The 12,894-nt window shown below is 41.8% G+C and overlaps 3 protein-coding genes across 3 annotated transcripts; all 3 read right to left on the reverse strand.

Moving 5' to 3' along the window:
- Window positions 1–392: 392 nt before the first annotated feature.
- On the reverse strand, window positions 393–1,832 carry RhiXN_10416 (Retrotransposable element Tf2 protein; the record flags this gene model as incomplete). Its single annotated transcript, XM_043330232.1, has 3 exons — window positions 393–1,293; window positions 1,354–1,511; window positions 1,692–1,832. 3 exons carry the CDS (start codon window positions 1,830–1,832, stop codon window positions 393–395), a joined length of 1,200 nt encoding a protein of 399 aa, XP_043184329.1.
- A 3,947-nt stretch (window positions 1,833–5,779) lies between these two features.
- On the reverse strand, window positions 5,780–8,454 carry RhiXN_10417 (Retrotransposable element Tf2 protein; the record flags this gene model as incomplete). Its single annotated transcript, XM_043330233.1, has 2 exons — window positions 5,780–6,456; window positions 6,606–8,454. The coding sequence occupies 2 exons, from the start codon at window positions 8,452–8,454 to the stop codon at window positions 5,780–5,782; spliced, it is 2,526 nt and encodes an 841-aa protein (XP_043184330.1).
- A 751-nt stretch (window positions 8,455–9,205) lies between these two features.
- Window positions 9,206–10,614, reverse strand: RhiXN_10418 (Retrotransposon gag protein; the record flags this gene model as incomplete). The annotated part of the gene is made up of 3 exons (XM_043330234.1): window positions 9,206–9,550; window positions 9,586–10,124; window positions 10,206–10,614. The coding sequence occupies 3 exons, from the start codon at window positions 10,612–10,614 to the stop codon at window positions 9,206–9,208; spliced, it is 1,293 nt and encodes a 430-aa protein (XP_043184331.1).
- Window positions 10,615–12,894: the final 2,280 nt, after the last annotated feature.

Consider the following 12,894-nt stretch of genomic DNA (forward strand, 5'->3'; position numbering starts at 1 on the left):
GGGGGAGTCACAAGCCTTTTGAGTCTAGCTTGGTTGAACTGCTTGATCTTGTCCTGGCTATGTTCCAGTAGTTCCTCTGGTTCCCATGAGTTGCCTTCCAGTCTGTATCCCTTCCATTTGATCAGGTAAAACCATTTTCCCTTCTGTCTTTTTGAATCAATGATTTGCTTGACCTCAAATTCTTCTTCCCCTTCTATTGTTTCAGGAGGGGGTTGATCTGGGAAAGGTTGGCTTGGAGATTTGTGAGATTTAGACAATAATCTCACATAGAAAACATTGTGGATCTTAAGGGTTTCTGGGAGTTTCAGATGATAAGTGTGGCTTGAGATCTTTTCTGAGATTTCAAAAGGGCCCAGGCACTTAGGATCTAGCTTGTTTGAGTTGGATTGGAGTTAGATGTTTTTTCTGTCCAGCCAGACTTTTTTGCCTATTGAGTATCCCAGAATGGTTCCTTTGTTCCCTGCCATTTTTTCCTTAGATAGCCCAAGGGCTGCTTTGGCCTCCTTCTGTTCTTGCAACAGGCAATTTGCTATGTTGTCTGCTTCTGGGATGCTTACAGGAATGTTTGAGGGGTTCATGGCTGGTGTTCTGCCAAAGACTAGCTTGAAGGGAGTTTTTTCTGTGGCAGAGTGTTTGGAATTGTTGTAAGCAAATTCTGACAAGGGGAGCCATTTTGCCCAATTGCTGTGATCTGCCATTACATAGGACCTAAGGTAGAACTCTATGAATTGATTTACCTGTTTGGTCTGACCATCTGATTTGGGGTGATAAGCTGAGGAGAACCTTGGTTTGCTTCCCAACCATTTGTATAGGGCCTTGAGGAATTTTCCAGTGAAGGTCATCCCTATATCTGATACTGTTTTAATTGGCAATCTGTGAACCTTCCAGATATTGTTGACAAAGATTTCTGCTAATCCTTTCACTGTGACCTTCTTGGGAGTTGGGATGAAGTGTCCCATTTTGGAAAAGGAGTCAATCACCACAAGTATTGCATTGAATCCTTGTGATTTGGGGAAGCCTGTTATAAAGTTGTAGGATATTGTGTGGAACAGATATGGAGGTACTTCTAGGGGTTTTAGGGATATGGTTCCAGAGTAGGCCTTTTGATTTGCCTGGCAGGTTGGGCAGCATTCCAACCACTCCTTGGCTGATGATTTCATCCCAGGCCACCAGTAGTTATGGCTTAATAGTTCCAGGGTTCTTTGCTGGCCCAGGTGACCTACAAGGGGGGAGTCATGGAATTCCCTCAGGAGGTGTTCCTTCAGGGTCTCTGAGGCAGGGACTACTGTTTTCCTGTGGTACTATAACAAATCCTCTTCCCAATTGTAATCTCTGTAGGCCCTTCTTATTGACAGGGGGGCATTATCTGCATCTTCTGTGAGGAACCAAACAATAGGTTCTAGTGATGGGTCTTCCCTAAGGGTCACTTGGATTTCCTCAGTGACTGCCAGTTCTTCCTCTGATGTACCCATATTGGCAAAGATCTCAGGTGGCAATATGATTTCTGGTTCCTGTGCAGCATCAGCATAGTCTGATCTCTTGGATAGTGAATATGGCTTTCCCAATTGTTTCCCTGGGCAGTTGTGGATCTCAAAATTGAAGTTGCTCAGGAAAATTCACCAACAGGTGTGTCTCCAATTGAAGGTTCAAGCCTGCATCCAGTATTCCAGGTTCCTGTGATCTGTAAATACCTGGATAGGCTCATCTGTTGCTTTTAGGAAGATACACCACTCCTCCAATGCCTTGATGATTGCCAGAAGCTCTTTATTGTGGGTGTCATAGTTTGCTTCAGCTCCTGAGAACAATTTGACATATAGACAATGAGATGTCATTGGTTGTCTCCCCCTTGTTGGCTGAAGATAGTGCCCATAGCAACTCCAGAAGCATCCATTTCCAGTTAGTAAGGCAGATCTGGGTTGGAATGGATGAGTACCAGGCTTCTTGTGACCAACTTCTTCAGTTCCTGGAATGCTTCCTCCTCTGGTCTCTCCCATAACCTGGGTGTTTCTTTCCTGGTCAGGTTGTGAAGTGGGTGTGCCACTGAGCTGAAGTTTGGAATGAAGCAGCAGAGGTAGTTCACAAATGTTATGGATAGGACATCTCTCCCATAATCTGTACTTATTTTATTAATTACACAAGTAATACTACAGTAAATGAAATAAGATAAAATGCAAACTAAGGTTTTCAAAGTCCCTCTATCCAATTGCAACCCTTGCAAAACCTATAAGTCTCAGGAATACCCTCAATATGCAATATCCTTTGCATATATGCTGTTTTCTCACTCATTTAAATATATATAAATTCAGCTGAGTACATAAACAGTAACAAGTAATATTTCTCCTGTTTGTAGTATCTATGATTGAAGACTCTATCTTGTGGCTACACACAGAAATATTAAGGGTCCCCCCTGTCACATAGGCAAGTGCTCTGGCGCTTAATCAGCATTTAAGCACCAATGCACTAAATGCGCCTTTACTCCATCACCCGGGCATCTCACACTGCCGCATTGCTTGCGCTTAGGTGCGCCTGCTTGTGTGCTCCAGAAAGCTGGGTCAAACTCCCAAAACGGACAACATTTGGCAGAGTTATGCCTCATTTACTGTAAATACCCAATGCAGCAGTATCCTACCTTTGGGACTGTTTACTCCAAGGATGAAACACTTAGTCTTGGGACATCCAAGGACCCACACAAGTAAATACTGCCTTGGGGCAAATATTAGGAACTGTTGCCTGTTTACTATGTACCAAAGTATTGGCTCCCTCAAGTGTTTCAGTTGCCACATGTACCTCCTGTACCTCCTGTACCCCCTCTTGGTATCAATCATGTATATACTTGTTTGTGCACCTTCTCAGGGTATAAAAGGACCCTGTGAAGATGCTTCTAATGCATCCTACTTTTACTATATATTGACATATACACACAAGCCTGTAACAGCTTATCTGTGCATTTACTTTAGTGATTGACTCACTGTAAATACACTGAGCAGCAAAAGTATTGCAGGCCAGGAGAGGTCAAAAGTTTACCTCCATTGCTGAGCACCCAATCAGTGAATCCCATCCAAATTACACTGACACATGTGGCCATTGTAACACTATGTTTTAGCACAAAATCTTACAAATCCATCAAGAACTGAGCTCACAATCCCACTTTTGCTGTAATGCAACCTGCAAAACTTTTGCCAATTGTGTTGAGCATCTTAAAAATCTGCACATAACCAATTATGCAGTTCAATACAAGTTCTGGTTTTTTGCACACACATTCCCAGTTATATGGGCCATTGCTGGACAGAGTATTAGCTTGTTTCACCCATTAGGGACTGTGTAACAGAACTGTCTTCTCAGGGCCAGTAAAAGAGACTCAAAATTGCAGTTGCATTGCACTCAACGCACTGTGTGGGCTAGAAATGCTTTGGGGTATTTCAGATGACTGCTGGTACCCAGTGAAATAGCTTCCATGACCTTCCCATACCTGGGACTGGCAATATAAGAGATTGCAGTGGGTTAGGCTGTATGAGCTGAGAATTGAAATGCCACTCATAAGCTGGAATCCAAGCCTGATGACATAGAACTTCTAGCAGTAGTAGACATAGATCAGGGGTATGCTGAGATCAGTTTTCTAGGGCAGCAGTGATGTGTACACAAAGATAGCATGCAGTATACACAGAGATTGCAGCCAATGGGTGGGGTCTCAAATTGAACATGTTCTAACTCTGTGATTGTGAATTGGAAAAGGTTGAAGCTCATACAGTAGAAGGTGTCTCTAAGACACACCTTATGATGGAAAATTGGCTGTTTCCCTAATTGACAATCACAGAGTTAGCACATGTTCAATTTGAGACCCAACCCATTGGCTGCAATGTCTGCATATACTGCATGCTATCTTTGTGAACACATCACTGTTGCCATAGATAACTGATCTTGGCATACCTTTGACCTGTATCTACTACTGCTAGAAGTTCTATGTCATTTGGTATAGATTCCAGCTCATGAGTGGTGTTTTAATTTTCAGCTCATACAGCCTAACCCACTGCAATCCCTCATATTGCCAGTTCCAGCTATGGGATGGTCTTGGAGACAGTCTCACTAGGTACCAGCAGTCACCTGAGATACCCTATAGCAATTCCAGCCCATACAGTGCCTTGAGTTTAATGTAACTGCAATTTTGAGTTTCTTTTACTGGCCCTGAGAAGACAGTTCTGTTACACAGTCCCTAATGGGTGAAACAAGCTGATACTCTGTCCAGCAATGGCCCATATTACTGAGAATGTGTGTGCAAAAAACCAGAACTTGTACTGAACTGCATAATTGGTTATGTGCAGATTGTTAACATGCTCAACACAATCAGCAAACATTTTGCAGGTTGCATCATAGCAAAAGTGGGGTTGTGAGCTTAGTTCTTGATGGATTTGTAAGATTTTGTGCTAAAACATAGTGTTACAATGGCCACATGTGTCAGTATGATTTGGATGGGATTCACTGATTGGATGCTCAGCAATGGAGATAAACCTTTGACCTCTCCTGACCTGCAATAATTTTGCTGCTCAGTGTAACAACCTGATATGGATATGACATTTCTTCAATGATCTGTACTTATTTGATTAATTACACTAGTAATCTTACAGCAAATAAATGAGATAAAGATGCAAACTAGGGTTTTCAAGGTCCCTCTATCCAATTGCAACCTTTGCAAAACCTATAAACCTCAGGAATACCCTCAATATGCAATGCCTTTTGCATATATGCTGTTTTTGTCACAACTAAGCTCAGACCTGTGATAAAAGGGGGCTTAAAGTCTGTGGCCCTATCACCAATGGACTATGAGGCAAAGAGGGGCAACAAAGGCCCAAGGGGTATGGTAGAGGTAGAGGGCAACAAGGCCTGGGTTATGGGTTTTTTAGTTAAGTGCACTTATGGCCAACTAGGGGCCTGGGCAAGGGGTAAGGGTAAGCTTAGGATGAATTGACAAAGAGGTCAAGTCTTGCTGTTTAGCAGCAACTTGACCTGGTTTAAATACATGAAGAAAGGCACATCAAAAACAACAGTACTAAACAACAAGTCATTTACAATTTCACATCATATATCAAATAGTCACGTGATCTTGATGAGTCATAAATATATACCAAAAAAGGTGTTACAACCCTCTAACGTATACCATTAGACTTGCACAATTTTTTCTGATATTTTTACTATTTTTTCCGATCCAATTATCTTGTGTTTGCTAGTCACATGATCCCAGCGCTTACTATGCCAAGATGCCACGCCAAGATGCGTGCCAAGGGCGCTTAGGAGAAATCCACGCTTCTGCACAGCCTGCAGCACTCTTCTTATTTGCATTATGTACTTCTCTTTCTCATGCGCACAGACCATGTAGATAGTGCTCCTTGTCTATATATACAGCAGGAAAATTGCTTGGAAACACCAAGTCAATTTTACCTTGTCTCATACCATTGAGGAGGACCCCCAGCCAGCTAAGTAGCCGGCCCCCAGTAGTTCAGAAGTTAACCCCCTCATCTGCGCTCACCACACTCCTCCGGGCTAAGCCCCTTTTGTTATCAGAACCCAGTAGAAGTCCACCTTACAGCAGCAGTAGTATAGCCTTAGGTAGTTAGTAGATTAGCCTTGTCTGTAGTAGTACGGCCTTAAGCGCCTGCCCCACTAGCAAGTACCCACATTACTGTGGTGTACAACAAAAGGAAACTGTCTCAGAAAAAAGCTAGAAAATAGTAAAAAAATCATGTCATGCCAATGAAGGTCATGACATTACCCCCTCTTCAAGCTCCTACTGCCTCAGGGTGCTCCTTGTGGAAATCTTCTTTTGCTTCTTTGGCATTGGCCACATTATCAACGGCTCCCATGAATTGCTTCCTTTGTCATATCCTTTCCATTTAACCAGGTACCATAACTTTCTTGCCTTTCTGTATTCTTTCCATTTGCTATCCAGGATTTTTTCTACTTCATATTCCTCCTCACCTTCTTCTGTGACAATAGGTGCAGGTTGGGGAGGATCTTGTCCATGGGGATCAGAGTGGAACTTTGTTAAGAGGTTTATATGGAAAACTGGATGTATGCGCATAGTATGGGGTAGTTGTAGTTTGTATGTGTGCAATCCAATTTTTTCAATTACAAGGTAGGGGCCTAACTTTTTATGGCTAAGCTTGATTGATGGTCTATTGGTAGATATATTTTGATGACTCAACCAAACCTTGTCCCCTACTTGAATTTCCTCTTCTTCCCTGTGGTGTTGATCATAGAAGTGTTTCATCCTTTCTTGTGACAAGGACAGTGCTGCTTTGACTTTGTCATAGCCTTTTTCTAGGAACTCTGCGTGTTTGTCTGCATTGGGTACCAATTCATCCAATTTTTGACCCACAGAGAATTGGGGATTTAAGCCATAACATATCTGAAATGGAGATTTGCCTGTAGAAGATTGTTTTAGATTATTGAGGGCAAACTCAGCTAGGGGTAGTGATACCCAATCAGATTGTCAATGATTCCCAAACATGTGGATGAAGATTTTGGCTTCCTGTTTTATTTGTTCTGTTTGTCCATCCGTTTGGGGATGGTAGGCTGTAGAGTACACTGGTTTGATATCTAGTCTTTTATACAGATGGCAAATAAACTTGGCATTGAAAGTAGGCCCTCTGTCCAATATGGTGCTTCTGGGCAGGCCATGGAGTTTCCATACATATGTAACAAATAAATTTGCAATGTTGATGGCAGATGAAGTGGACTGTGTGGGGATGAAATATACCATTTTTGAAAATTGATCAATAATGGTGAGGATGGCATTGAATCCTTCTGAAACTGGTAGTCCCACATCATGTCATAGGCAATGTCTTCCCATGGACGTTCCGGAATTTGCAATGGTTTTAACAGGCCTACAGGTACTTGGTTTGTTGGTTTTGCTTGGATACAGGTTTCACAATGGCTGACATAGGAATTGACAAACCTTTTTAGGGAAGGCCAATAGTAATTTCTAGAAACCAGTTCCAATGTTCTAGCTTGTCCTGGATGTCCTGCGGCTAACATGTCATGCCTAGATTCTAGAATGAGGTTCCTAATGGTTTCATTTTTTGGTATGAATATCTTCTTTTGAAACCATAGTAAACCTTCCTTCAGTTCCCAATCTGTGACCTTTTCCTTGTTCTGAAGTTTATCCAAAATTTCCTTAAGCCGGTTATCCTTGTAAATTGCCTCACCAATTAGGTCATTGATTTCCTGATCTGGGGTAATAGATGAAATAAAAAGTTCCGGTTTCAGGAGAACCTGGTTCTCTACCCCCCCTTCAAGGGGTACTAAATCATAGCGTTGTGAGAGGATATCTGCCTTCTTATTTTGTGCTCCAGGTCTGTAGATAATTTGGAAATTGTAGTCAACTAAGAAGTTGGCCCATCTGATTTGACGTTTATTCAGGGATTGAGATGTGGAAAAATACTCCAAGTTCTTATGATCTGTTAGAACTTGGACTGGCAATTCAGATCCTTCCAGCAAATGACACCATTCTTTGAATGCCCTAATGACTGCTAACAGTTCCTTGTCAAAGATGTTGTAATTTTTCTCAGCTGGGGACAAGGACTTGGATAGGTAGGCTACTGGGGCCAATTTTCCTTCAGAGTTGCACTGGGATAATATAGCTCCAGTGGTGTAGTCTGATGCATTGCATTCTACATAGAATTGTTTTGTTGTGTCTGGCTGTAACAGTAATGGTGCTGATGTAAGACATCTCTTTAGGCCTTCAAAAGACTGTTGTTCCGCTGACTCCCATTTCCAAAGGCTATCTTTTTTGAGCAGATTGTACAAGGGTTGTGCCATATTGCCAAAATTAGGAATAAATTGCCTGTAAAAATTTACAAATCCTAGGAATTCTTGGATGTTTTTGACATTCTTTGGAACAGACCAATTCATTGCATCAGTGACTTTAGATTGGTTGACCTCTATGCCAAATTCAGATATGATGAACCCTAGGTAATCAATCTTTTTGACATGGAAGTGGCATTTTTTGATATTGCAAAAGAGGTCATTGTCCTGTAGCCTCTTGAGTACCTCCCGCACATGAGCTTTGTGATCTTTTTTGTTCAGGGAGAAGACTACGATATTGTCCAGATATATGATGACGTACACATCCAAAAGGTCTCTGAATATCTCATTCATCATATCTTGAAAAGCTGCCGGCGCGTTTGTCAAGCCAAAAGGCATAACCAAGTACTCAAATAGCCCGTATTTTGTCTTGAAGGCTGTTTTCCATTTGTTGCCTTCTTTGATTTGGACTAAGTTGTAACCTGCTTTAAGATCAAATTTGCTGAAGATCTTAGCACCTTGTAGTTTCTCAATGAGGTTTTGTGGTAATGGCAGGGGGTAGACGTTCTTTTTGATCATACTATTCAGACGCCAATAATCCACACACATATGTAGTTTCCCATTTTTCTTTTTGACAAATAATATGGGGGATGCCATAGGAGATTTAGATGGACAAATCAGACCAGTCTTGAGTTGTTTTTTGATGTTTTCCTTGAGTTCAGCATCTTCCCTTGGGCCTAGACTATATATGGGGCCATGTCAAGGTTTTGCATCAGGAAGCAACTCAATAGCAATATTGTATGGATGGTGGGGTAGCAATTTTGACAATTCCTCCTCCAAAAATACCTTGGAGAATTCTTGGTAAGGAGAGGGGATTTCTTCTACCGCTTTAAGTTCTAAGACAGTAGGTATAGCTAGTCAGTTGTTTGAGCAGTATAAAGAATTAAAAACAAGTGTATGTTTTTCCCACAAAATTTGGGGATTGTGCTTTTTTAGCCATGACATTCCTAAAACTAGTTGATGATTGCCAATGTTTGAAATGTGACACTCTAGTTCTTCAGTATGATTGCCAATGGTGCACTTGAAGCAAGTAAAATGAGTGATTTGGCCAGAGTCAATTTCTTGGCCATCAATAACACATAGCTTTTTTGGAATTGGGTGTAAATAAGTGGGAAGTTGATAGGTTTCCACTAAAAGAGGGTGTATGAAGCAAGAAGTTGCTCCAGAGTTGATCATGGCTTTCCCCTGGAAGGGTTTAGCCAAAAAACTTGATTTTTGAAATTTGGGAGATTCACATGGATTTGCAGTAAACAACACATATATTTGAGATGAGTTACATAAAGAGAGTATTTCTAGATCATTGTTTACATAATGCAAATCTGCAAGCATACAGCCAAGTGCCTTACTCTTAATTGGCCTTGGCTTTCCCTTTTCCTGACTCTTCTTCATCCAAAATGACTTCAATACAATTTTCTTCCTTGGGCCTTTCCCAAGACCATTCAATATTAGCCACATGTCCAGACATGGGCTTTGAGGGGCAATTACACGCAAAATGTCCCTTACCACTGCACATGTGACACATGACACTTGCAAAGCCTTTTCCATCAAGGTCCATTGGGCCTGGACCTTTGGCATTTGAGGCTAGGACAGGGGTGGGAGCAATGATAGGCTTGATGGGCGCAGCAGCAGCAGGATGTTTGTCTTTTTGAGGGAGGGGAAAGGAATCATAGTATCTTTTGATTCTCCATTCCACCTAACGTTTGGCATATTGCCAGAGGTTGTGCAAACAATGGAAGTAATAGCGCCTTTCTTGGCACAACAAGTGGTTGGATTGATCATGTAAACGTTATCTCCTACGTTAAGGCAAGTACAGGTAGGAGTGGGAGTGGACTGGGAGATAACGTTTGGGGATGTACAAGCTGTAGAGGAAGAGACAGATGGATTGGACAGACGTGTAGATTCAATATGATTTGCAATTTCTTCTGCCTTGTTGTAAACTTGCTGAGCCATAGCACGGCGCCATTGGAACATGGTGGAGAACATGATGTCCTTGATGTCATTTTTGAGGCCATTATAGTACTTGTCACACAAAGTCTCATCACTATAGCCTAAGGACATGGAGTATTGTTGGAACTCTTGAGTGTACTCTTGGACTGAGGTCTTTTGCTGCAAGTTGTTCCATTTTTGACAATACTTCTCATTGCAATTTGTATCCACATAGTGCTTAGTAAATTTGGCCCAAAACACATCAATGTCTTCCAATAAGGGGACCGCTTCACCCCTAAACACCTTCCTTTCTTTGTATGGGCAAACCCAGTCTCCAGCAGCTCCCTTGAAATATGATGTAACCCACAAAATTTTCTCTTTGTGGGATCAATTGGCCCCTTTTGCCCTTATATAAGCCTGACAGGCAATGATAAAATTAAGGGCGTCTTCTTTTTTGCCACTAAACTTGTTGGGCTTGGCAAACTTTAAATCAGAACTTGGGGATGACAGGGCAGGGAGATTGGTGGAGGTGGCAGTGCCAGAAGGTGCAGGAGGTGGAGGTGGAGCCGTGGGACAAGTGGTGGACATGTGGAGTAGCTGATCTTGCACAGCCTGGATGGACGCAGTGGCTCCTTGGATTTGATTGGAGTAAAAAATGTGTTGATTATGTGATTGATTGCAATATTCCTCCAGTTCAGCCCTTAATAGTGCTAATTGATCACTTTGGGCCTTGTAAGCACCTTGCAATTGTGAAAATTCTTTTTTCAGGATGATCATATTTTTGGCTACCATATCAAGAAGTTCACAATCTGACATCTGATCAAAAGACATAGGGGAATATACATGAGGCAGCACAGCTGCAGGAGCAGGAGTATGAGTTTGAGAGGATGGGGCAGACCATCCTGATTGTACTTGGGGGGTGGTTAAACTAGTCCCTCCCATTGCGCCCAAACCAGGTGTTGTTATGCAATACTGCAAAAAATTTGTAATCCCAGTAGTAGTGAATTTGCCCCCTTCCATCTTGGGTAGCGTCTTGGATAGATGTATGTAAATTGTCAAGCTCAATTTCCTTTTCTACCAACAGCCTGTCCTTTTCCTCAATAAGTTGTTCTTGCTCTTCAATGGTTAGAGCAAGGTCACAATTATGGGCTTCAAGGTTTGCAATCAAATTCCTATGTTCTTGTGCCTCTGTTTTGTATATAGTGTTAAGACATTTGGCAAAGGATCAATGACTTTTTATGATTGCAATATTTTGGACAAGGCCAGGTTCCTTGATTTGGGCTATGTGTTCTTTGAGGTTCTTGATTTGACCCAAAAGGATATGATTGATGTTGACAAGGGTTTTTTCAAGATAAAGATATTGAGTGACAATGGAGTAAGGCCAAAAAATGGCAAAAAGAATAAGATCTAAGAAATCAAACACTAGAATGCGTTCCCAATATAAATTGGTACTTGGTCAGATAGGTAACAACAGATTTATAGCGCTAAATACTAACTGTTTGCTTCCCCACTAGCGTTAAACTATCCTTTACTAATATCAACAGCTGTGTACAAGCATGATTATTAATCAGGTTTTTAGTAAGCAGAGGTTTGGCTGACTAACAGTGTATGGCTAAGGGTGCGGACACCTTGGTATGCGGACAATTGCTGGCAAAGGGCTATCCTGCAACCTTACTGGTACTTGTATTCCTGTCTTTGATTATGACACAGGGGCTACAATGTGATACCATTTCAGGCTTTGGTGCTTATCTAAGCGCAGTTCTTGTGTGTTGACAAGAGTACAAGTAGCAAGACTTGACCTAGTGTCACAACTAAGCTTGGACCTATGATAAAAGGGGGCTTAAAGTCCATGGCCCTATCACCAATGGACTATGAGGCAAAGAGGGGCAACAAAGGCCCAAGGGGTATGGTAGAGGTAGAGGGCAACAAGGCCTGGGTTATGGGTTTTTAGTTAAGTGCACTTATGGCCAACTAGGGGCCTGGGCAAGGGGTAAGGGTAAGCTTAGGATGAATTGACAAAGAGGTCAAGTCTTGCTGTTTAGCAGCAACTTGACCTGGTTTAAATACATGAAGAAAGGCACATCAAAAACAACAGTACTAAACAACAAGTCATTTACAATTTCACATCATATATCAAATATGTCACGTGATCTTGATGAGTCATAAATATATACCAAAAAAGGAAACTGTCTCAGAAAAAAGCTAGAAAATAGTAAAAAATCATGTCATGCCAATGAGGGTTGTGACAGTTTTCTAACTCATTTAAATATGTATAAACTCAGCTGAGTAGATAAACAGTAACAAGTAATATTTCTCCTGTTTGAGGTATTTATTATATAACATTCTATCTTGTGGCTACACACAGAAATATTCAGGGTCCCCCCTGTTGCATAGGCAAGTGCTCTGGCGCTCAATCAGCGTTTAAGCGCCAACGCACTAAATGCGCCATTTCTCCATCACCCGGGCATTTCACACTGCCGAATCGCTTGCGCTTAGGTGCGCCTGTTTGTGCGCTCCAGAACGCCGGGTCAAACTCCCAAAACGGACAACATTTGGCAGAGTTATGCCCCATTTACTGTAAGTACCCAATGCAGCAGTATCCTACCTTTGGGACTGTTTACTCCAAGGGTGAAACACTTACCCTTGGGACATCCAAGGACCCACACAGGTAAATACTGCCTTGGGGCAAATATTAGGATCTGTTATTATTTACCATGTACCCAAGTATTGGCTCCCTCAAGTGTTTCAGTTGCCACATGTACCTCCTGTACCCCCTCTTGGTATCAATCATGTATATACTTGTTTGTGCACCTTCTCAGGGTATAAAAGGACCCTGTGAAGACGCTTCTAATGCATCCATTTATCCACTCTATATATTGACACATACACAAGCCTTTAACAGCTTATCTGTGCATTTACTTTAGTGATTGACTCACTGTAAATAGCATAGGAGGTTATTTGGCACACTAAGACCATAGGCCAGTCCCAACAGACACAGGGTAACCTATTAGTGTACTTACTGCAACCCTGTGCCCCTTGACTGTCACAGTTGTTGAGCTCAACATTGAGTATAATGCAATGATACTGTAAGGACTGTTGTGATTGAGTGAT

The sequence above is a fragment of the Rhizoctonia solani genome, chromosome 11, assembly GCF_016906535.1.
Source record: "Rhizoctonia solani chromosome 11, complete sequence".
NCBI lineage: Eukaryota > Fungi > Basidiomycota > Agaricomycetes > Cantharellales > Ceratobasidiaceae > Rhizoctonia > Rhizoctonia solani.